This window comes from Mus musculus, chromosome 15 (genome assembly GCF_000001635.26).
Source record: "Mus musculus strain C57BL/6J chromosome 15, GRCm38.p6 C57BL/6J".
Lineage (NCBI taxonomy): Eukaryota > Metazoa > Chordata > Mammalia > Rodentia > Muridae > Mus > Mus musculus.
In genome coordinates, this window is record NC_000081.6 from 76,930,173 (window position 1) to 76,955,188 (window position 25,016).

General features: G+C 46.3%; 1 protein-coding gene, 1 long non-coding RNA gene and 1 pseudogene across 4 annotated transcripts; 1 reads left to right on the top strand and 2 right to left on the bottom strand.

Annotated features, from left to right (window-relative positions):
- Positions 3,593-4,476, bottom strand: Gm18283 (predicted gene, 18283; annotated as a pseudogene).
- On the bottom strand, positions 4,802-18,177 carry Gm46534. The gene is made up of 4 exons (XR_001781744.2): positions 18,088-18,177; positions 17,840-17,962; positions 11,801-12,168; positions 4,802-5,709 (listed from the first exon to the last, which is right to left on the bottom strand). It is a non-coding gene; the product is annotated as a predicted gene, 46534 (long non-coding RNA).
- 1110038F14Rik (RIKEN cDNA 1110038F14 gene) lies at positions 18,079-20,807 on the top strand. 3 transcript variants are annotated; one of them, XR_003951346.1, is made up of 5 exons: positions 18,079-18,372; positions 18,457-18,747; positions 18,896-19,011; positions 19,372-19,518; positions 20,077-20,562. XR_003951346.1 is itself a non-coding variant. In NM_001347540.1 (5 exons), exons 1-5 carry the CDS (start codon positions 18,367-18,369, stop codon positions 20,214-20,216), a joined length of 669 nt encoding a protein of 222 aa, NP_001334469.1. In that variant the 5' UTR covers positions 18,089-18,366; the 3' UTR covers positions 20,217-20,807. The 3 variants fall into 3 exon arrangements, 2 of the variants coding, with proteins under 2 accessions (NP_001334469.1, NP_473440.1); NM_001347540.1 differs by having other exon boundaries at positions 18,089-18,372; positions 18,896-18,980; positions 20,077-20,807; NM_054099.3 differs by having other exon boundaries at positions 18,089-18,747; positions 18,896-18,980; positions 20,077-20,807.
- Positions 20,808-25,016: the final 4,209 nt, after the last annotated feature.

Sequence of the window (25,016 nt, forward strand, 5' to 3'; positions counted from 1 at the left end):
TCAGTGGGTAAGAGCACTGACTTGCTCTTCCGAAGGTCATGAGTTCAAATCCCAGCAACCACATGGTGGCTCACAACCACCCATAATGAGATCTGATGCCCTCTGCTGGTCTGAAGTCATCTACATTGTACTTATATGTAATAATAAAATCTTTAAAAAAACAAAAACAAACAAAAAAAACCCTTAAACCAGAAGCTACGAATGTGTTTGTGCACACATTCTATGTAAAATTACAAAAATTATTATACAATCACGATAGCCATAGTGGACACGTTTAATTACTCAAAACGTCATGGAAAACCCTGAGAGTTCTCTGCTGCCTTTCCGTAATAGGTCCCATATTTTGCACTTTCCTGCCAGTGGACAGCAACCACTGGTATCGGTGACTACAGCTGCACTGGACACACATCAAAGCGAGGTTAAACGGAGAAGCTGACATCTTCCCTCCGGCCGGATGGTGGGATTCTCAACTAGATAGACAGTTTCAGGAGCTGTTTCTGGAGCCTTCCCTTGATGTTTGACTTTCCTTGTAATTCTTTGATTCTAATATTCTGTGAAGGGAGATGTCTAAGCCAGACTTTTAAAAAGTAGGAAGTATGCATGTACCAGGTCCACTCTGACTACATGGGTTGGGAAGATGGCTCAGTGGTTTAGAGCACTAGGTGCTCTTCCAGAGGTCGTGAGTTCAAATCCCAGCTGCCACATGGTGGCTCACAACCCTCTGTAATGAGATCTGATGCCATCTTCTGGGGTGTCTGAAGACAGCTACAGTGTACTCACATACACAAAATAAATTTAAGAGAAAGAAAGAAAGGAAAGAAGGAAGGAAGGAAGGAAGAAAGAAAGAAAGAAAGAAAGAAAGAAAGAAAGAAAGAAAGAGTGAGCTCATGTACAAGACAGGTCTTATTTCTCTGGAGAAATCGTGCTGAGGAAGGGGTAGGAATGAAAGAAAGATGAAATTTCAAGACCTGTAAGTCATATAAAGTACTCAGAAATTGCTGGTTGTTTGTGAGCCTAGAGGCTGCCTGGGGCTGAGAAAAAAGAAAAACAAACCCAGGTATGCCCCGTAGTTAAAACATTCCTGGGAACAGCTTAACCTTAAAGATAAAGAGGAATGTGAGGATATAACAGGGCTATCTGAACTGAGTCAACAACTCACAGAACTCTGACACCCTGCACGTACATGTAATTTTTCTGCTGATGTTTGAATAAGCCAATAGTGTGTCGCTATGCTGAATTCCACACCCCTAAGCTCCCTTACCCCATAAAACCCCCTAGCTTCCGAGCCTCGTGGCCGACATCCGTTATCTCCTGTGTGGGATGCATGTCGGTCTGGAGCTCTGTCATTAAACGACCTCGTGTAATTACATCAGGGCGGTCTATTCATGATTCTTTGGGTGCCCGCCGAATCGGGAATTGAGTGGGGGTTTCCCCCACTAGGATCTATCAGGAAGGGAGGAACACCGTGTGGCAGTAGCTTGGCTCAGAAACCATCCTCTGTCCTCAGGCAAGCACACCACACATCCATTAGGCTTCTAGTCACAGAATAGTTCCATTCCTGTAAGAACGTTTAGCATCTCTTCAAAACTTGACCTGCTATGCTAGCAGGTAGGGAAGCCTATGAGAAAGAGTAGCATCCTATGGCAAAGCTAGGAAAGTTTCTGAAAAAGGCCAGAAATCAAATAAATACTCTAGTGTTGTGGAGCATGTGGGATCTGTGACGGCACCTAATTCTGACGTGCGTGCGACAACTGCGAGAGATCTGAAAGAGAATGGGGGTGCGTGTGTTCTAGCAAAGGTTTATTTACTGAAAGAGGCTACATTTGGTCTGGTTGGTGTGTGTCATGTGACACTCTCATGCCTACCTAGTAGCTAGGGACCTTTCTGGGGACAGATAATGTTGTACCTGAGCTTTCTCCCTGTTCAGAGCTTTGAGGCACAGCTCTGGGAAAATGAAGAGATTAGTGAGCTGGTACAGTGTGTGTGTGTGTGTGTGTGTGTGTGTGTGTGTGTGTGTGTGTGTGTGTGTAATGTGTACCTAGAAAGTTTTGGGGTTTAGGCAGATTAAATATCCAGAAATCTTCCTATAGTACAGTCTGAGCAGGGTTTTGGAATCAGATGTAAATGAAAGGGCACAGTAGAGAAACTGCCAACATGACAGCTCCATTATTGGGGATAAGGGTTTTACTGTGCATAAGAAAGGGAAACTACTGAAAGGCATCTGGAGGAGTCCAGAGCTGAGAGAAAGAAAGCAGCCTGGATAAGACTAGGGGCTAGGGAAGTGAGAGAGCGGGAGAGAACAGGGGAGATAGAGACAGAGACAGAGAGAGAGAGGGAAAGAGAGAGAGGGAAAGAGAGAGGGAAAGAGAGAGAGAGGGAAAGCGAGAGAGAGGAAAGAGAGAGGAGAGAGAGAGGAAAGAGAGAGGAGAGAGAGAGGAAAGAGAGAGGAAAGAGAGGGAGAGTAGAGAGAGAGAGAGAGAACAGAACACGGGGAGGGGAGAGGGAATGAGACCAACAGGAGTTGGGGGTGCATAAGAGAGCTGGGGTCTGAGGTGAGAAGGGCCAGGAGCCGTGATGTGTGTAACAACTGTTGAGAAGGGGCTGAGGGGGCCTGGAGGGTGGGATGGTTTTTCATAAGCAGACACAGGTATATGCCAATGGAGCCTGTTGTCCCTTCTGCCAGAGGTAAGGGAGGGAAATGACTTCTTTTGTCGGATGGGAAACAATTTCCCAAGTCCCTAAGGGATACTGGCTTTCATCTAAGTACCAGGAGTCCTCCTACAGACCAACGTGGGCTCATTTCTGCATATTTGGACTGCCTGGGATGGAATAGGGTACTCCAAAGCTGATGATAGGAACATGTGTGAAAAGATGGCCTGGAACCTGAGGCAGAAGAGCTGAGCTATGAAGAAAGCGCTTCTGGGGTCCTGCTCCTGAGACACAGAAGCCGGAGGACTTGGCTTGAGGCTCTGTGGAGCGGTGAGGAGGACACTAACCTAACTCAAGATATGAATGAACACAGGAGTACAGGAAGCTCTGGTATGAGATGTTGGGTGGGACGGGACAGCAACTGCAGTATTACCCCAGGGAGGATGGCAATTGGATCTGCAAACCCCTCACCTAGTTCTTACATAAACAAACTATCAATAACAGACACTGAGTCTGAACTCACTCCCTATGACCGAATGCTAAACAACAATAACAAAAATCTCCAAGGTTATTTCCAGTCAAAAAGGTCACATGACCTGTTTTCACACCTTTTGATTACAATAACAAATACTGAACTCGAAGCCTTTGTCGTCTTCTAACCAACCTGAGTCTGTTTTCAAACCATAAAAACAACAAAATGCAGATGAGAGGCCACGCGGTGGCAGCAACAGCAGGGGAGCCTTGAAGAGCGGTCCAAAGGAGGCCCTGGGTTCTGTGGCAGCTGGGCACAGTAATCAGTGAATTGGCTCCCCCGCTGGGTGGCCAGAAGAACCAGAGGACCCATGGCTCAGCATCACTCCTCCCAGTCTCCAGGCTACTCCATATGAATCAACTGGTGTTTAGCCAACTTGGACCGCTAGCTGAAAGCCTTCCCACAAGCAGCGCAGGCGTAGGGCTTCACTCCAGTGTGAATCCTTTGGTGCTGGGTAAGGACGGAACGCTGACCGAAGGTTCTGTCACAGTCACTGCACTGATAGGGCCTCTCGCCAGTGTGAGCTCTGCCTGAAGCCCTTGCCACACTCGACACACGTGTAGGGCCTCTCTCCGGTGTGCACTTTCTGGTGGTGAATGAGATTTGAACTTCGGTTGAAGGTTTTGCCACACTGGTTACATTCATGAGGTTTCAACCCGTTATCATCCTGTGCTGAATGAGGGTTGAGCTCTGCTGAAGGTCCTCCCGCATTCGGTACATTCATAAGGTTTTTCCCCAGTGTGGACTCGATGGTGAAGGACAAGGTTAAAGCTACGACTGAAGGTCTTCCCACATTCCTGGCACGCATAGGGCTTGTCTTCAGTGTGATGGAGACAAGGGTGTCTTACACCCTGCTGTTGGATGAGGGCGGAGCTGTGGTCTCACCGGTGTGAAATCTCCGATGCTGCGTCAGGCTAGAACTCTGGCTAAAGGCTTTCCCCGCACTCACGGCACGGATAAGGTTTCTCTCCGGTGTGAACCCTGTGATGCGTAATGAGGTTTGAGATGCGGCTGAAGGACTTGCCACACTCTTTACACGCATAAGGTTTCTCTCCAGTGTGAACCATCTGATGCTTCCTGAGGTGTGAGCGCTGGCTAAAGGCTTTCCCACACCTACTGCACTCGAAGGGCTTCTCACCTGTGTGAACCCTGTGGTGTTTGGTGAGGTTCGAGCTCCGCCTGAAGCTTTTCCCACACTGGCTGCATGCATATGGCTTTTCTTCAGAATAGATTCTTTCATGCTGGAGGAGGTTTGAGTTCCACCTAAAAGTCTTGCCACATTCACTGTATTCATACGGCTTCTCGATCACGTGAGCCTCTTGGTGTTTTTTTTTTTTTTAAGGCTCGAATTCTGGCTGAAGGCTTTTCCGCAGTTGTTACACACATAATCCTCATTGTGGTGGTGAACCTGATGCCTGTCAAAGTCTGACACAGGTAGGCAAGGTTGCCAGTGGTTTTTTTTTTTTTTTAAATTTTTTTTATTTATTTATTATATGTAAGTGCACTGTAGCTGTCTTCAGACACTCCAGAAGAGGGAGTCAGATCTCGTAAGGGATGGTTGTGAGCCACCATGTGGTTGCTGGGATTTGAACTCCGGACCTTCGGAAGAGCAGTCGGGTGCTCTTACCTGCTGAGCCATCTCACCAGCCCCTACCAGTGGTTTTTAAGAACAGAGTTTTGGCTAAAGGCCTTTCCACATTCAGAACACATTAAAGACCTCTCCCGAGTTGGCTTCCCGATGCTGACCAATGTCAAGGCTTCCCCTGACCGCTTTCCCACACGCAGTATATATGAATGGGCTTTCAATTGTAGGAAGCCCCTCCTGGCCAGTTAGGGCTCCATTGTGCTGAAAGTTCTCTGAGGTGTAGCATGGACGTGGCCTCTCTTCTGTAGAGATTCCCTGACACTCTGATGGCCTTGGGCTCAAGCTGAAGTTTTTGTCAAAAACATTACAAATCAGACCCTTCTCCCCTAAGGGGCTCCTGAGGAACATGGTCACTGGCTTGAGGTTTCCCTACCGGCAGAGGGGCTGGAGCAGGCTCTCAGCTTCAGAGACATTCCAGTCACTTTCTGGTAGTTCATCTGAGAGCCCTCCAAACTTAGACGATGGAGAAACATCACCAACGAACGACTGTTGGTATTTCTGTCTGTGATTCCAACTCTTCAGAAACGTGATCCTTGGGATAAAACGCGGTCTCCTCAGTACTGCGGTCTGAAGCAACACACATTGGTCAAAGGAAGGACTCCTGTGACTGGAGTAGGGAAGGAGACAGACCTACAGACATGCTGCCCTCGCCCCTGTGGAGGAAGCAATGGGAGCAGGGAATCCCCGACCTTATGGAAGGACCAAGGGACCCCCAAACTGATGAGACCTCATAGAAGCTGAAGACCAGCAAGAACCAGCTGTCCTCTCTAGGTCTCTACACATCAAGGATCCACTTCCCATTTGCCCATTGGCCCAGGACAAGATTCTGAGCATCTCTCAGCTGCCCCTTCAGAGCTCACTCAGCAAATTCTATTGGCTCTACCTAAAAATAGAATAAGATATAAAACAAGTAACATTTGATATTATTAATTATATAATATAAATGTATATATTAAATAAGATATACCATCATATATTATATATTGAATATAGATTAATGTATTATTAATATAAGCATATAAAATATAAAATGAAAGCACCAGGCACTCCTTACCTTTCCCCCATGTAAAAGGAAGTAACACAGGTACACACACAAGTTTTAAAAATTTACCATGTGTGCATGTCTTGATGCCCATGTGGCAGTTACAGGAGAGCTTACTGAAGTTGGTTCTCCCGATCTTTCTGTTTCAGCTTCCTAAGTGCTAACCGCAGGTACCTGGCATATCTGTGCAGGTCATGTTCATCTGTATGTGTGTGCCTGAGTTTATGGATGTGCACCATGTGTGTGCAGGTGTCCACAGGGGTCAGAAGAGGACACTGGATGCCCTGGAACTGGAGTTACCAGCATCTGGGAGCTGCCTGATGCAGGAAGACTGTCACACATCCAAGGGGAAAGTGGTCTACACAGTGAGCTCAAGGTACCTGGGTTACAAAGTGAGGACCAAACCGCTCAAGTCCAACCATAGCTGACAGGCTCAAAAAGGTCTATTAGCTGGATTTGATAACCCAGACTAAGATGAAATGCCACTGAAGCAGACCAAGAGATACGGCAGTAGGGAAGGAACTTTCTACCTTGAGCCATTACTTACTGAGTGTTTTATTAGGAAACGACAGTGAGCCCACACAGATGTGAGTGTGCACGCCCTTAGTGCCAGCTCTGGGAGGCAGAGACAGGTGGACCTCTGGGCAAGGCCAATCTGGTCTCCATAGAGAGTTCTAGGACAGCCAGGGGCTACAGAGTGAGACCCTGTCTCAAAACAGCAACAAAAGAGTGAAACCACTATTCTGGCCATGGTAGCACATACCTTTAAATTCAGTACCCAGGAGACACAGGCAGCCAGGGATACAGAGACCCTCAGACAGACAGACAGACAGACAGACAGAACCGAGTATGCTAGATTTTATTCATTATTTTAAATAGGATCCCGGTATGTGGGTTTTGGCTAGCTTTAAGCTCACTAAAGCCAGATTGACCTTGAACTCAGAGGTCCAACTGCCTCTGCCTCCTTGTGCACGCTGGGATTTTACAGGTATGTGCCACCATGTCCAAGTAGCTAGTTTTTCTTTTTTCTTTTCTTTTCTTCTTCTTTTTTAAAAAGTGTGTATATCAGGGGGCATTTTGCCTGCATATCTATCTGTGTATCACATATGTGGCATGCCTGAGAGATCAGAAGAGGGTGTTGGATCCTCTTGGAACTAGAGCTATAGTTTGTTTTTAGTTGTCATGTGAGTGCTAGGAAGAATGCAGGTTCTCTGGGTGAATAACTGATGTTTATAACCACTGAGCAGTCTCCCCAAGCCTGTAAACTGTTTGCTTTTAGACCGTCTAGAAGAGTGGTTATCCACCTATGGACCAAGAACCCCTTTGGGGTGTCAAATACTTACATTATGATTCATAATGGTGGAAATTTACAGTTATGAAATAACAACGAAATAAAGACTATTAGAAAGAGCAACCCAAGGCCAGGCGTGGTGGCGCACGCCTTTAATCCCAGCACTCAGGAGGCAGAGGCGGGTGGATTTCTGAGTTCGAGGCCAGCCTGGTCTACAAAGTGAACTCCAGGACAGCCAGGTCTATACAGAGAAACCCTGTCTTGGAAAAAAAAAAACCAAAAAAAAAAAAAAAAGAAAGAAAGAAAGAGCAACCCTGTCTCAACCTCCCCAAGTCCCAACACCAACTAACCAACAAAAAAACAAAAACTACCCCTCCCCCCAAAACCCAAGGGCTCATGGCAAGCTAGTGCCTAGAAAACGGCTTCTTCTGCACGGGAATCGAGGCTCCGTGTTTTCTTCCCAACACCAGTTCTTGCTGCCGCTGTTTTAGGGTCCTTTGTGGACCCCTGGCTCTACTTCTTTACTTTCTCCATCCCCTCTGCCTCCAGTGCCCAGGTCTTACACACACGTTAGGTTTTCTGGAATACCATTTTAAGGAGGAAATGTATTTAATACACCTTCTTCTGCACACCCTAGTTCAGTGACACAGTACAATGTAAAATATGGATTATCTTCATGGAGGTGTGGTTGACTGGCACCTGGGACTTGCTGCTGTCACCCAGAATCAGAGTTGTTAGTTAAGATCAAAACCTAAAATACGGTTTCTATTGAGTGTATTTGTGTGTGTTTGCACCTCCATAAACATTTTAAAGCTGCAGTGTGAAACTTGTTGTAGAAACAAAACAAAACAAAACAAAACAAAACAAAACAAAATCCGGGCAGTGGTGGCGCACGCCTTTAATCCCAGCACTTGGGAGGCAGAGGCAGAGGCAGGCGGATTTCTGAGTTCGAGGCCAGCCTGGTCTACAGAGTGAGTTCCAGGTCAGCCAGGACTATACAGAGAAACCCTGTCTCAAAATAAACAAACAAAGAAAAAAACCCACCACCACCATCACCACCAACAATAAAAAACCCCCCAACCAAAACAAAACAAAAGCCTTGTTGTAGCACTGTCTTTGATTCTCTTGGGTATTTATCTTGGAGTTAACTTTCTGGATCACTTGCAATGCAATGATTACACTTTTGAGGAACTGCCAAACTAGTTCCCATAGCAGCCAAACCATTCTGCATCCCACCATGACTATAGAAGGCTCCCAGCGTTTCCACGTCCTCCCGAATAAGTAAACTACGTTCTGTGTTTTCCTTAAGACTTGTATGATTTTGAGACAGCGTTTTGCTATGTAGCCCAGGTTAGCCTCCTCTACACTCTGTGTGCTGAGATTACAGGTCTGCACCATGTACCTCAAACTTTGTACATGACTAACACAGTGACCCCATTTCATTCTTCGCTTGGGCCTATCTGCTTGTCCTGGTATGTCAAAGGGCTCTTTCCTCTTTAGTTAAAAGGCCTTGGTGCCTTTGCTGAAAATCAATTGGCTACAGAGGTATGTGTTACATCTAGACTTCAAATTCTCTTTATGCCAAGACTATTGAAGCTTTGTAATAAGTTTGAAACTTGAAGGTGTGAGTTTTCAGGATTGTTTTGAGTGTCCAGGGGCCTTTTATTTCCCTATGAATATGAAGATTTTTTTGTTGTTGTTGTTGCAGTTTCTGCCACAAAGGCTTCTGGAATCTTAAGAAAAACTGGGGTGATTTGTACATTGTCTACGCATCTTAACACTGCTGTCTTCCAGTGCACAAACACAGTCCATCCATTTGTCTCTCATTTTTTTTGGCAGCTCTCAGTGGACAAGTCTTTCCCCCTTGGTTGAATTTATTCCTAGTGTTCTCCCCTTTAATTGCTGCTATTCTCAGTAGGATTAGTTTGGTTTTTGTTGTGGTTTGAACAGCAAACTCTTAGAAGGGTAATTTATTTATTTTATTTTTTAAAGATTTATTTATTTATCATATGTAAGTACACTGTAGCTGTCTTTAGACACTCCAAAAGAGGGCATCAGATCTCATTACGGATGGTTGTGAGCCACCATGTGGTTGCTGGGATTTGAACTCAAGACCTTTGGAAGAGCAGTCATTGCTCTCACCCGCTGAGCCATCTCGCCAGCCCAGAAGGGTAATTTATGACCAATACAAATGGTTCACGTTTCTAGAGGTTGATTAAGGTGTCAGTTGGTTCCATCTCATGAGGGCTTCTTTTATCTGATGATGGTCTCTTTTATGGTGTTCTTATGTAGCAAAAGAGCAGGGGCAACCAGGCTTCCTCGGGCCACTGGTATAAGGACAGCAACCTCATTTACAAAGGTTCTGCCTTTGTCACCCCATCATTTTCTGAAGGTCCCACTTATTTTTTTTTTCTTTTTAAATATTTTTAATTAGGTATTTTCCTCATTTACATTTCCAATGCTATCCCAAAAGTCCCCCATACCCTCCCCTCCAAGGTCCCACTTGTTAATACCAGGATATTAGGGATTAAGATTTTCAACTGAGCAGACATTTTATTTTTTTACTTTTATTTTTTTGGTTTTTTTAAGACTGAGTTTCTCTGTATAGCCCTGGCTATCCTGGAACTCACTCTGTAGACCAGGCTGGCCTCGAACTCAGAAATCTGCCTGCCTCTGTCCTGTCTCCCAAGTGCTGGGATTAAAGGCGTGCACCACCGGCTTCTTGAAATCTTCTATTGCAACATTCTTTTGTAGTCAACATTTTTTTCTTAGTAAAGTGCCATTTTGGTTTTCTCCATTTTGTGTGGATTTGTTGTATGTTTATTTAATGTTTACCATGGAGTTATAAAGAACACCCTAAAGCAACTGATGCCAAAAATTCTTCCCTTTGTGATTTTGGAAGAGTACCATAGTCCTATATATTTAGTGATTTTCCCTCCAAATTATTTTTAATTCCAAGGGCTATTCCTGATGGGATATGCTGTTGTGACCAGAAGTAACATCCTCAGACATTGTGCCCAGATTTTTTTTTTCTTTTTTGCATTTGCTCGTTATCTAACCTAGCACCGTCCATATACTAAGCAAACACTACGGGTGAACTCTGTCACTAGCTCTCAGCTAGTGTTCCAGCTAAGATTTCCTTAAACAGCATGAACCAAAATAACACAAAACTTCCCTGGTCTGTAAAGCGGCCCTGCCTGGGGGCACTCTTTTGGTATTATTAATAATTTCTCAGTTTCTGTGTAAACTGGAGACCTGCTGAAGTTGAGCATACCGTCTTCATCAGTCCTTTCTGCGCCCCTACCCTATGCTGGACACATGTGTGGCTTTCTAAAGTCTCCAATTCTGCTTCTGAGTTCTCTCCCTTCTCCCAAGAAACTGTCTTCCCAGCTGCTCTCCCTAAGTTGTTAGTAGTTGACCATACATTCACAATGAACAATAAGCCAGGTGGTTTCCTTTAGGATTACAATGTTTCTGAACTGTTTCCATGTCCTTTGATGACTTAGGCAGAAGAGATAAAGGCCTGGTACTAGTCCGTTCAGGAAGCCCAGACCTGTTAGGGCCAGATACTTCTGAGCAAGACCAGCTGTTCCCTGTTCCCTGGGGAATTCAGGACGCAGGTCTTACATTGGCAGCGCAGGTTTCCTTCTCTCAGGTTAACAACAAGCAGGGCAGGGGCTGGGGCCCCCGGCAGCAAGAACACAAAGTAGTGTTCCTTCCACCCCACAGCTGCCTCTCCATCTACTACTTCATTCCTTGTGGGACACCTGTGACGGTTTTCTAGATTTCTAACAAAGTTGACAGTTCCTAATTTATGCAAACACGGATGTTGGAAAACAGGTTCTTGGAGATGCCCGCCCTGCCCCTTTGTACCACAGCTGCTTAAAGCTCTTTTCTTAGATTATGTTTATGGGTGTTTTGCCTGCACAAATGCACGTACACCACGCACACACAAGTAGTGCCTGAAGAAGTCAGAAGAGGGCGTTGGATGCCCTGGAACTGGAGTTTGGATGGTTGTGAGCCACCCTTGTGGTGTTGAGAACTGATGCCCCATCCTCTGCAAAGAACGACAAGTGTTCTTAAGTGCTGAGCCATCTCTCCAGGCACCAACCGTGGCTTTTAGAATACGAGTCAAAACCAAAACAGAATAAGAGTCCCTCTCAGCACAAACCTCCAGCCCACTCTGGAAGGGCGTTTGTGCTTCCAGCCCTCTGCTCAACGTCCCCAGCAAGGACCTCTTGGCAAGATACTTAACGTCTTGCGTCTGCTCAGTTTGGTCAGTAGGTCTATTCTCAGGCCACTCTGGGACCTTCTCACATCCCTCATCTCCCCGCCCCTCCCATTTACAACATACTCTGTTTAGCCCATGCTGATCTCTGCATGGTCTGCACCATTTCCACCCTTAGCCTAGTCATCCCTTTCTGCACAAGTGAGCCGGTAAGGGGGATTTGCAAAGAGATCTAGGAAGGGCTCTGAGTGGGATGGGAACAACAAAGCAATGTGAAAAACCAAGACAGCATGAAGCAAGAGAGCTGTGGCCAGCCTGGTTATGGGGTCAGGCCTATAGGGCAAAGCAAAGAATTCTGATAGCTGTTCTAGCACACTCTCTGGTGTTAGAAGGAAAACGAAGGTTCTACTTACGGTACAACGGGTTAAGAGAAGTCACCTTGCTGGCATCCAGCCCTGGCCTCTTGAGTCCATACATAATGCATAACACAGGTGACTTCGTAAAGGCAAGCTTTAGGTGGTGTGGCCATCATCATTCCAGAATGAGGACACCAGTGGGGAACCAGTTCCCAGTACCTGGCTGCTGATGGTGATGGTGGTTGGCTTCCAGTTTAACAGTGTAGCAGTAGAGGAGCCCAGAGACTGAAGATCCAGAGTGGGTCACAGCAGAGTGTCACTCAGACAGGCCTGGGCTTCAGGAGTCCAAGGAGATGGTGCAGGAGCTGAGGGCTTAACCTCTCTGCCTTCTTAGAATGCATGCTGAGGCTGGGCATAGGTGACACCTGAAGACCAGATAGGACACAGTAAGTGTGCACAGGCGCTCGTACCAGGGATCCACCATCCTACAAAAGAGAAGGCTTTCCTCTACCTTTCATTATAGGTATGAAGAATAGGTATGTTGGGGGCTGGTGAGATGGCTCAGTGGGTAAGGGCACCCGACTGCTCTTCCGAAGGTCTGAAGTTCAAATCCCAGCAACCACATGGTGGCTCACAACCACCCGTAATGAGATCTGGTGCCCTCTTCTGGTGTATCTGAAGACAACTACAGTGTACTTACATATAATAAATAAATAAATCTTTAAAAAAAAAAAGAATAGGTATGTTGGTCCCCAAGGCAAAGTGAGCCCCGGGTGTGTGGCGAGTATCTCATTGAAGGGCTCAGACTAACATAAAGAGGGGACAGCCCTGATAAAACCTTCTCAGTGGTGGGCCCTTCTACTCCTGGCTCCTGACACACAGTCCTGTGGAGTGTAACATACAAGACCTCACCTGCTGTGTGGAATCGGGTCTGACCGGTCAAGGGCAGTGGACACTGTGGACCCAGTGGCCATTCTTGCTCAGTGCTTGCCAATCTTATAGTTAGGTTTGTTTGAGATGCCTGTGGCGGCAGTCGTAACAAGCACCCTTGTTTCTACCCTCCTGGGATGCTCTCCTCCTGCAGTGACCATCCACTGGGTCAGCCTCTTTTTCTGCTGGTGTCCCAGGGTTCACTTCTGTACCTACTTTAAATCCCTAGTGATTTTATCTTGTCCCAAGGCAACAACACCCTTCATCTTGTGGAGCCTCTTAAATGTGTGCTCGTCTCCAGTCTCCTCGATCTGGGCTGAAGATTGAGCCTGCCAGTCGGGAGCCACACTGGCTCTTCACAAAGATGAACTCCTGACTGCCCCAAGCTCCCCTCTGCTCATGCCTTGCCCTCAGGGGCACTAGAGAAAGGGGACTGACGTTTCTCAGCCCTTCCACCAGTGCATCCAACACCGTCCTCTCTAGGGTAGAGAAAACACAGAAAATGTTGTAGAAACCTCTAGTAGATGATTCCTGTCAACTTATGATTTCTCCTCTTAGGTACTTTTTTTTTCTTTTTTTTTTTAAGAGTGTTTCCTAAACTGGGTGTAGTGGAGCATGCCATTGGTCCCAGCATTTTTTTAAAATGTCTTACAGATGGATTTTTTAAATTTTTATTTATTTTATATGTAAGTACACTGTAACTGTCTTCAGACATACCAGAAGAGGGCATCAGATCTCATTATGAATGATTGTGAGTCACCATGTGGTTGCTGGGATTTGAACTCAAGACCTTCAGAAGAGCAGTCAGAGCTCTTAACCACTGAGCTATCTCTCCAGCCCCCTAGTCCCAGCATTTAGGAAGCAGAAACAAGTGGATCCTTGAGTTCAAAGTCAGCCTGGTCTACAGAGGAAGTTCCAGGAGAGCCAGGGCTACACAGAGAAACCCTGTCTTAAAAAAAGAACAGTGAATAAACCAACCAACCAATGCATGTTTCCTGAATACCACCTATTGTAACCTGTGGAGTGTGGCAAAGAGTCTCTAGGAAGGGGCTCTGAGCAATGGCTTCTCAGAAGGGTGTCAGGAAGATGGTATCACACTGGGATGCTCTGAAGGGGAAGAAGGGCTGGACAGTGCTGGATGGAGATCGGAGGAATCCAGAGCTAGTCGTCCGGAGCAAGGTCAGACAGCAAGTGGTCAGAGAGAGAGGTCAGAGGGCAAGTTTTAGGGCAGAGCTTAGAGGGATGGCCCTGGCTGTTCTGGAACTCACTCTGTAGACCAGGCTGGCCTCGAACTCAGAAATCTGCCTGCCTCTGTCTCCCAAGTGCTGGGATTAAAGGCGTGCGCCACCACCGCCCGGTGCCATTGTCAGTCTTAAAGATCTGTTAGGCACCCACAAATGGGTTGTTTTCTTTGCCCTAGAAAATTTTCTTTCATCTCCGGAAAACAGCTCAAAACAAAATAGTCCCTGGTTACTGACGTGTTTCTTCACACCTATGCTATCTTTGCTGGAATTTTCTCAATTGAGGATCCCTCTTCCTCAAATGACTCTAGTTGACATAAATCCACAGCCTCTAAAATATATAAAGTCTTTTCAAAATTCCAAAGTTTCTCCAAATTCCAGGGTCTATACAACCAAAACACAAGTTAAATACTTTCTTATTTCAAGAGAAAGTAACCAGGGCAGTTATAAACAAATCAAAGTGAAACCAGAATTTAAAAGTACAAAAAGTTGGTGCTTAATGGTGGGATCCACTCTTGATCCTCTGGGCTCCAAGAGACCTTGAAACTGCTCTACTCTCCTAGTTCTGACAGACATGGCACAAGCAGCTCATCTCTTAGATTCAAGCTGACTCAATCCTTAGCAGTCATCCCGTGAGCTGGCATCTCAAAATGCTGGCGTTCCCTGCTGCAACTGGGCTGCACTCTCCCCAATCCCCACCTCACTCTCCACTGCTCTTCGGGGACTCAAGCTCCGGCCACACAGTGCCAAGCCTCGGCTGCTCTCCCTGACCCTTTCATGCCTTTAAAACCAGTACCACCTGGGAGACTCTTGCACTACTAAGTTTGGCTGCCAGCATTAGATGCAGCCTTGTCCACCTCTGGACCATAGTTTCTGGGTGCTGACTCCAAGGAAACACTTCCCAGGAGATTTTGAGTGACCTAGGAAAGCAATGGTTTCATTTTAGTGGCTCTGGTCTCCTTTCCAATTCTTCAGCTCTTTTTTTTTTTTTTTTTTTCGTTTTTTGAGACAGGGTTTCTCTATATAGCCCTGGCTGTCCTGGAACTCACTTTTTAGACCAGGCTGACCTCGAACTCAGAAATCTGCCTGCTTCTGCCTCCCAAGTGAAGGCGTGCACCACCACGCCCGGCTCAGAATCAGATTCTTAAATCAAGATATCACATAAATAGCCCTGATAGAGTCATTGCTTCCCTCTGAAACTTCACAAGCCAGGCCTCCATCACTTACAAGTCAGTAAGCAACATCCTCTCAGTGATAGAGTATAACCTGAACACTGTAAACTCTAAAAACAAAACAAAACAAAACAAAACAAAACGCCCTCCCTCAAGATGCTTTTGGTTCTGGTATTTTATCACAATAGAAAACCTAACCAGGACAGATGCCTTCTGGCCAAATCTATGGCTGTTACTTAGGCAAGCCAGGATGATTCTGGGCTCTGGAAAAGCAGGAGTTATAGGGTTTACCCTCTGTGCAGGAAGAAACCCGTGCTTGTATACAGAGACAAAAGAGTCTCAGTGCGTGGTGCAGGCCTAACTCAGCAGGCAATGGACTGAGCACTGTGCCAATAGCCCTGTAAGGTCAGTGTTCTGGAAGCTAAGACACAAAGAGATCAATTTGATTTGATATTTTGAGGTCATAAACCAGACCAGGCAAGGGGGGGGGGGGAGTTGAAGCTTTGACAGAACAGTTCTACACCTTGTTCTGTATTGTATTTCTTTTTCTGAAAGAAACAGCCTCATAGCTGGGCAAGGTGGTGAATGACTGTAATCCAAGCAAAGAGAGGCTGAGGCAGGGTGGCAAGTTTGAGGCCAGTTTGAGTGATAGTTACACCTTGTGTCAGAAAAAAGGCTTTATTGGGGTCTATTGTGGGGCTCTCAAGGACCTGCTTATGGTTTAAACAAGACACTAGACTTCTATACAGTTTTAAGCATTTGGCCTTTATCTAGGGCAGACTCTGCTAGCTTCTAACTTAACCTGACTTCCAGCCTGGCCCTGCCTCCTAGATAGCCCTTTCATTCCCTGCTCCTTCTGTGTCTGCTTAGATACTCCTGCCTCTGTTTGCATCCCCTGACTCTGCCCGCCCAGAAGTTCCGCCCCCATACTTCCTGCCCCAACTATTGGCTGCCAGATCTTTATTATAACCACTCAGTAGTAAGATCATGCTAGACAGGCTCTTAGGTCGCCTAAGGCATTCCTCCAAGCTTGACCTTCATCTTTTGGGAAGGTTTGGAAGACATTTACAAAATAGGAAACCTGGGGATGTGCCATAGAAATGACAATTCCAAAATCCTGCCAGCACTTAGCTCTCTGCCAGTACAGAGTTAATAACTGGAAATACAGAGACACCCCTTAATACAACAGGGGTCTAACTGGCATGCAGCTTGTTATAGGTATTTCAGGTGTGTGATTTTGCATATTTTGACATGGACTTACTCTTGTGAAAGTGTCCCTGTGTTAGTAACTTTTCTGTTGCTGTTTTGGAGATGCCAGTACCATGAGATGACCACCAAGAGCAGCAGCAGCAGTGGAGTACAGGCATCTGGAGCCTAGAGGATGACGCGTGTGCTACAAAGGGCATGGCTGGAGAAGTGACCCAAGCCCTTGGAGGAGCCCAGAAGATTGTAAGTTGGATCCCAGACATTGGACGGTTGGAGATTGACTTTTGCTTTTGATTGTGGCTGTGCCCTGATATTTTCCCTCTCGAAGGAAGAAACTGTTTTAGTGGAGCCCACAGTTAAGAGACTTTTAATTGTAAAAAGACTTTGGATTTTAAAAGAGATGGCTATTTTAAAGAAATTGAAATTTTAAGAATATGTAAAGACTGTGGGACTTTTAAAGTTATCCGTTGTTAAGAGCTCTGTCGGATGTTGTGTAGGAGCTTGGAAGACAACGTTGAGAACACTGCAGAAGATGGAGGTCTGGTTTGTGAAATTTCAGAGGGAAAATTAAAGACTCTTTTCAGGGCCATTGCTGTTTTGATTGTGAAGATTCTGTAGTTCTGGTTAGCTGGGGCTGAAGAATCAGCTGTGATTAACAAGATACCAGAACTACTAAAGCAAAAACTTTGCATTACTGGGACTATTGATGCTGGTTAGCTGGAGCTAAGAAATTAGCGGTGATTAAGAAGAGACCAGCATCATTGAGGTGACATCTTCTGGGAAGTGTTTTCTGAGAGCACAGTGGCTGTGTTCCAGATATAGCCAAAGTTGTACATTGTGCTGTGGCTGGACTTGGTAATGTGTAAGGGTCACCCAGGTGGTACTGGTTTTGAAGGCATGAAGGAGTTGAGCAGAGCACTTACTATCACTCCTAGTGACCCTCTAGGAAAATTTTTGCTTCCTGTCCCCATAACTCTAGGTTCTGCTGGCCTAGAAGTTTTGGCTCCAGAGAAGGGAGTGCTCCTACCAGGAGCTACAACAAACATTCCATTGAACTGGAAGCTCAGACTTCCCCCTGGTCATTTTGGGCTTCTAATGCCCTTAAACCAACAGGCTAAAAAAGGAATAACAGTGTTAGGAGGGGTGATAGATCCAGATTACCATGGGGAAATTGGATTACCTCTTCACAATGGTGGTAAGCAAGATTATGTCTGGAGTGTAGGAGATCCCTTAGGGCGTCTCTTAGTACTACCATGTCCTGTGATTATTAGGACACAGTATATATGTCGCCATTCCAAAAGTGTGGAATAGAGGCATAGCGAAGAAATACTGAAACAAAGCAGGATTAGAAGCCTGTAGGAAAAATACCAAATCCTGTAGCTCCATGACTGGTATCTGTAGTCCTAGGGCTAGACCGCTATGATAGCTATTGCTATTCTTGGTTGTCATTTTGACAACCCACACCTGTAATTATCCTAAACCTCAAGGGGTAAGGAGTTCCTGTAAGGAAATTTTCTTGATTTTTCGTTTGAGGTGGGAAGATGCACCTTAAATCTGGGCCAGGTCTTCGGGTGGCAGCCTAATGGTCGTGGAAGAAGGAAGTGCATGCTTGCCCCGACTCTCGTTGGAAAGTTCACTCCATTGCCATTAGAGCCTAGTTCTTCAGGATTCTGAAGTATACCGGGGACAAGCTGAGCCATCTGTCAACGCCTGCGCCCCGCCCCGCCCCGCCCCGCCCCGCCCCGCCCCGCATAATCCACCTTGCCCCATCTCTGGGCGTTCCCCCCGACCCCACCGGTTCCATTCTCTCCAGGAATCAATTGTCTTGTTTCTTGGCGGCACACTCTGCTGGGTTCTCCGAGGCCTTTAAGTTCATCCCCGTGCACTCTGTCTCCTAAAATTACAAGCACAGCCTGAGGCGCTCCATCCACCCAAGTGCTTTCTGTCCGGCGCTGAGCGCTTGCTCTGGCTCCGCTGCGCTTTCTGCGGAACCTTGTGTCGTAGACGTGTTTCCAGAGGAGTGAGTTCGCTGTGGTAGTTAGGATTTACCAGCTTCCGGCGGCCGCTCCGACTAATGGCGGTGAGCTGTGGGAGAAGGCGTGTTTGTGGCGAGGCCCTAGGTGGGGAGACCCTGTGAATTTCGTCCTGTCTCACGATTTTTCAGGAGCCAGGGCGTCCTGCTCGGGAGGCACCAGCAGCCTCAAGTCGGAAAACTCATCGCGCTCCGCGCAGACCCCGGCCCTCTCGCTCAGCTTCCGGTGCCTCGGAACCTCCTCTCCGCAGTTCAGTGCAACCTGCATGCGACTCCGCCGCCGGAACCCATCCCGTAGGCAACACAGTAGCGATGAAGCAAAAGAAAAAGAAAACCCCCAACAGGGTCTCTGGGACAAATGGAAGCGAAAAGCCCTCGGAGAAACCTGCCCCGGACGAAGCTCCTCCTAGCGCTGAGGCCCAGGCAAGGATGGTACTCCCTGCGAGCTTTCTGGGCGCTAATCCGCCTGCCTCTGTGGGCGAGCTGTGCGGAATTAAGGCGCTGAAGGTATGGGAGTGGGGTCTGCGGGACCCTGTTACCCATCACAACCATGTCCTCCTTTCTGTCCCAGGCGGAACAGCTGGCGCGGGAGCTGGCCTGGTGTGTGGAACAGCTGGAGCTGGGTCTCAAGACGCAGAGACCTACCCCGAAGCAGAGTGAGGGACCCTTCTCTACAGTTAGGGAAATGTAAACGGTGACAGTTCTGTGGTCTGATGGTATTGCCAAGGGGTGGGGTTGTTGCTTTTGGTTGGTTTGCTTTGTTTAGGTGTACTGAAACTTAGTTGTGTAGACCAGGCTGGCCTGGAATTCAGAGATCCGCCTGCCTCTGCCTCCCCAGTGCTGGGATTAAAGGCGTGCGTCACCCCAGCTGGATGGGAATTGTTTGTAGTAGGATGATATGAGTGTGTTTGAAGTCACTAGCTCTTTTTCTTTTTCTTTTTCTTTCTTCTTTCTTCTTTCTTCTTTCTCTCTTTCTCTTTCTCTTTCTCTTTCTCTTTCTCTTTCTCTTTCTCTTTCTCTTTCTCTTTCTCTTTCTTTCATCTGCAGAAGAGCAGGCTGTTGGGGCAATCCGAACGCTGCGCAGTGAAAAAACCCCCTTGCCCCGGAAGAGACAGCTGATGCGCTCCTTGTTTGGGGACTACAGGGCTCAGATGGATGCAGAGTGGCGGGAGGCCCTACGGGCTCTAAAGGCTGGTGAGGAACTAGAAAGCGATTGGTTCAGTACATTAACGTCAAGGGGGTAGGGAGAGGCTCAGCTCAGCAGGGTTGGTGTGGGAAGAGATGGGCTCGGGGGCGGGGGGGATGTAAGTGGGGAGAAAGTATTCTCTCTTAGGGGACAGAGGTCCTGGGGGGAGGAGGGCCGAGGTCCTCACCTCGTTCTGTTTTGGGGATGAAAAAAACAGCTCCTCTGTCTTAGCCTGGGCTCACTTCACTGGCCATAAAGCCAGGTACCAGTTGGACTTTAGTTCCTGGGACTAAATAATAAATAACTTGGACATAAGTCCTGGATCTGTTACTTAGATCATACAACATATCATTTTGTGAAAATGATCTAAATTTTGTTACTTAGATCATATAACATTTTTGATAAGTTACTACATCTCTTGAGTCTCATATGGGAATGACATTATTTACTTTAAGATAATTTTTCAGTTTTTTTTTTTTTTTTTTTAGTTAGGAAAGTTGTGTGGGTAATTGTAACTGCATGGATGAAAGTTAGCTATTCTGACTCTCTGCTCCCCCTTCCTACAGCCACCCATTCGGCCCAGGTACAGCTCGTCAGTGAGGCCACCAGAAAGAAGAGCGGAAGGGTCTGCAGGCCTCGTCCTGCAGAAAGAGCCAAAACCACTCCGGACTTGACCAGCGAAGAGTTTCGGTTCAATTTCTTTTAGGGTCTCCTACATGCTGGACCGCTCATCCCCCTCCAGGGTGGGGTGGGGATGTGTCCTGATTGCAGGGCCTTCCCAGGAATTCTCTCAGCAGAAGTGGGGTTGGTTTGTCCTTCATTGCAGCATGGACCTGAAGCGGCTGGCCTATGTGAGGCTGCTATGTGGATGTGGAAACCTTTGAAGGAAATGTTCTTCATGTCAGAAGAGAGGTGCAGAGTAGCTGCTGATGATAAGGAACTGTGGGGAAGTTGTGGACACAGTGGGCTCACTTTTGAAAAGATGCTCAGGCCATTTTTCTAGTGCTTTGTATATTGTTATATCGCCTTAATAAATCTTTTCTAAGGAAATAGGATGGTGTGAGAGAGAGAGTTCCGAATGTGTTAGAGGAGGCAAGACTGCTTGGTCCAGCTCTGATCCAGGACTTAGTCCTTTGCTGCTGTTGTTGCTGTTTCCCTCAGCAGGTTGTCGTCTTCTGGAGCCAGTGTGGTCTCCATCAAGCCACGTTTTGTTTTTAGGAGCTAAGAAGCTACTCACTGTCTTAGCCTGAGCTGAGTCTTAGCAGACTGCATCAAAACAAAACAAACACAACACAACCTTTATGTGTGTGAGTGGTATTTATGTGTGTGAGTATGAGCATGCTATGTGTATAAAAGCATCTTTTATTTGCCTGGTGTAACTGTCTCCAGAGGCTCACTGCCTTCGTCTGCTAACCTAGGCCTAGACCTGGAAGCTTCTCGCTTGGTCTTATCTAGGCCTAGAATGTTTTCAGTGTCTGAGACCTACTGCTGAATAAGCTCACCCTTTTTAGCACTTTCTGAGCTCTGTGAACTCAGCTGTTCTGACTCAAACGCCTCTGCTAGCTGACTGACTCAATCTGGCTTCTCTCTCTCAGCCTCTTATTTTTAGCTCTGCTTGGCCTCAGACTAACTCTGGCAATCCGTTCTAATCCTCTGGCTCCTCTCATTCTCTAGCTCACTCTGTCTTCACCTGTGTCTAGCTTGTTCTCTTTCTGCAACCTGGTAAAACTGCCTCCCCACCCCCTCTCTCCCCTGCCCCTGCTCCTCCCCCTTCCCCTTAAGTAACTTTCCTTTCCTCTCACTTCCATATCCTATTATGTCAAATCTTTCTGATTTGTCACTTTGCCACTCAGAAGTCACTTTCCAATATTGTGCTTCCTTCTACAAACCACCTTCATGATTTGGGATTAAAGGCATGAGCTATAGCCGAGCCACACCACAACTAAAGACAGGTTTCTGCAGTAAGTAATACAGTCTCAGGGCTCACAGTGTGATCAAATGTCCTGCACGTGTGTGGAAGCGCAGTCTCTAGACTTGGTGGCAGTTGCCTTTACTCAGCCATTTGGCCAGCCCTGCCAGGGTTGACATCTGTACTGTACCCACTGCTCCACTGAGTTCAGATCTTCAGGTAAACCAGCAGTGTTCACACCGTTGTGGTCTGCTGGCGTTGCCCAAACTCATATCCTAGACTAAGTACAACCTGGAGTCCAGCTGCGTTTGCCCTTTCTGGGTGAGTATTTTGTGGGCAGCTCAAACTCAGCGTTGTTACAGAAATACCTAATTGGGTCCCCCGTCTCCGTGTGCTTTTTAGTCAGTGATATTTACTGTCTTATCTAGTTGCTTAGGCCAGAAACTTATGTCATTGTTTATTGCTTGCTCTGTTTGTTTGTTCCTTTCCCTTTCCCTTTCCCTTTCCCTTTCCCTTTCCTTCAATTGAACTCAGGACCTTCGGCAGAGCGGTCATGACCTTAACCGCTGAGCCATCTCTCCAGCCCTGCTCTGTTTTTTTCAACACTATTCAATACTTAGTGTTAGGGTAAGTCGAGGGTTAGGTGAGGGTTGGGGTCTAGAGTTTGGGTTCTGGCTGTAGGTCTATATGGGTTAGGGTACTAAGGTTAGCTAAGGGTTAGGGGGAAATCTCCCTGTCAAGATAGTAGCGTGTGGAGATAATGCTAACCCATTTTGCAAACAGTAAGCTGTTACATAAATAGGTGTCTGATTTCATTCGTCTCAGCTGCCACCACGTTACAAATAATCTGCTGTCCTTTTGTCCAGGTCTCTTTCTTTTTCTTCTTGCTGGCTTCTACCGCCTGTCCTTTCTGCCAGATAAATTTACTTCCCTGCAAAAGGCTGACTGGTTGGAAGCATCGTCACCAGCCAATCAGAACTAACCATTTCTGGCTGGTAAGCCAATCAGATGTAATCTCCAAGCATCCTTTCATTGTTGCTAGGGCTCCTGATCTACTTCTAAAAGCTGACTGGCTCTCTGTTGGTCCAGCCTCTCCCACTCTCCCTAGCTCCTTACCCTTTCCTTTTTCTCATACCCCTTTTTGGGTTTGGAGCCATTCCAAACTATTTAAGCCTTTGGGAAGTCTGGGTTACTCTGAATAACCACGGTTTAAGAGTGCATTTGTTCTTCTTGAGAAACAGAGGACAGCTATTCCATAGTCAATTTTAAAAACATCTGTTTCAGCAGCTTGATATCTCTTAGCTCCATAAAACAGAGTTTAGTTGTGCTTAAGGGGTTTTTGTATTTTTTATTTTGGTGCAGATTGACTTTAATTCAGACGACTAGAGCATAAACTGGCATTAAAGTCGGCAGTGAAATTACTTGAAACTCATTGGGCTAACAATGAATTCTAAGTATGTGAGAACAGCTCTTTCTGTTTTAATTAATGACAGATGGTAACATCTTACGGCTTCGCCGGGCAGTGGTGGCACACACCTTTCATCCCAGCACTCGGAAGGCAGAGCCAGGCAGACTTCTGAGTTCCAGGACAGCTAGGGCTACACAGAGAAACCCTGTCCCAAAAAACAAACAAACAAACACATCTTACAGCTTCACAGTTGTCATGCTCTGTTTTACACTTTCAGGGAGGGGACTCCTGGAGAACACGACTGCTCAGCAGTGATGTGGCTCTCACATTGCTAAGTGGGTATCCCTTCCCTCACACCTGGCCCATCACCCATGAGTCCTCTTTAGATGCTCCCTAGCTGTGTGTATGAAAATACCTTAAATCTAAGAGCAATGGCAAATGGATTAAGAAAAATAACAATACAAGGTGTGTCTTTCTCTTAACCTTTGGTATGTATTCAAGAACTGGACAGCGCCGGGCAGTGGTGACGTACGCCTTTAATCCCAGCACTCAGGAGGCAGAGGCAGGCAGATTTCTGAGTTTGAGGCCAGCCTAGTCTACACAGTGAGTTCCAGGACAGCCAGGGCTATACAGAGAAACCCTGACTTGAAAAAAACAAACAAAAAAAAAAGAGAGAGAGAGAGAGGTAGGGAGAAAGGAAGGAAGGGAGAGAGAGAGAGAGAGAAAGAAAAGAAAGAGAGAAATCCAAGCAGAAGAGGGTGTATTTTCTGCTAACATTGGTTTAGTACTAACTAGGCAGTGGTGGTGCATGCCTTTAATCCCAGCACTTGGGAGGCAGAGGCAGGCAGATTTCTGAGTTTGAGGTCAGCCTGGACTACAGAGTGAGTTCCAGGACAGCCAGGACTACACAGAGAAACCCTGTCTTAAAAAAAACAATACAAAAAACAAACAAAAACAACACACACACACACACACACACACACACAGACACACACACACACACACACACAGAGCAGCCAAACAAACCAACGATAAAAACAGTCTTGTTTTGTTTTGTTTTTTGAGATAGGGTTTCTCTGTATAGCCCTGGCTGTCCTGGAACTCACTCTTTAGACCAGGCTGGTCTTGAACTCAGAAATCTGCCTGCCTCTGCCTCCCAAGTGCTGGGATTAAAGGTGTGTGTCACCACTGCCCGGCTACAAAAACAGTCTCACTGAATATCCTGCTGGTGAAATGTATGAAATTGGTTCACACTGTACCGAAGCTACAGTGTGAAAGAAGCATGGCCATGGAGTGTGGGAAAGTTCAACAGAAGCCATCTCTCCGACTTGGTGCAAGCAGACTGTTAAACGCAGCCTGGCAAGGACAGTGTGAGCCGCTTGGCATCAACGCAATGGTGTGCTTTGTAAGTGGGTACACTACGGATGTCAACCCTGGCAGGGTTGATAAAAGTGTTCAGGCATTCTTTCTTTCAACTTCTGCCTCCACTCCCTCACCAACTGGGTAGGGAGTGGCTGGGGCTTCCTGCTGATTTCTCTACGGGAAAATGTATATGGTTTTATTTGCCTGCTAGGGTCTTCTTTTACATGTCAAGTTCCATTAAGGCAAATCCCAATATTTCTCATACCATTATAACCCTAGATCCTGTGAATCTAGTTTGTAATTGGTCCTTAGTAGTGGTAATGAATGAATGAAAGAATGAATGAGTGCCAGAGCTCTAGCAGTCCCTGTGTGCCATGGCACCTCTGCCACAGTGCCTATGGACAGGGCTCCCATTAGGCATCTTGTTAACACATCATTCTTTCGGAAGTTGTGATCTCTAATAAACTGTTGTCCTTTAGGAGGTATTGTAGAATTCCTGACATGATTTCTGAAAAAGGAGGGAAAAATCCTGTTTAGATTGAGACTTGAGGGATGATAACAATGTATAGTTTTCACCCATTGGTCATTAAGTTATTTTTAATTTCCCAACATTGTGTCTCTGAGAGAGATTAACATATTCTTAGCAAAATGAATCATTTTATAGGAATTTTAAAGTCACAAGTTAATCAATGTCTTGGTTAAGATAATCCTGCTTCAATTTTGTCCATTTATTTCAATATTCCAATTTGGAAATTTTTTTTAAGCTGGCCCATATAGTTTCTTTTGAAAATGAAAATTGTCGTGGTGCCCCCTGGTGGAAGAAAAAA

Coding starts and splice junctions, on each gene's coding strand:
- 1110038F14Rik (NM_001347540.1), top strand. Junction 18,748..18,895: donor CTCCTAGCGCTGAGGCCCAG/GCAAGGATGGTA, acceptor TTTCTGTCCCAG/GCGGAACAGCTGGCGCGGGA. Junction 19,519..20,076: donor CCTACGGGCTCTAAAGGCTG/GTGAGGAACTAG, acceptor CCCTTCCTACAG/CCACCCATTCGGCCCAGGTA.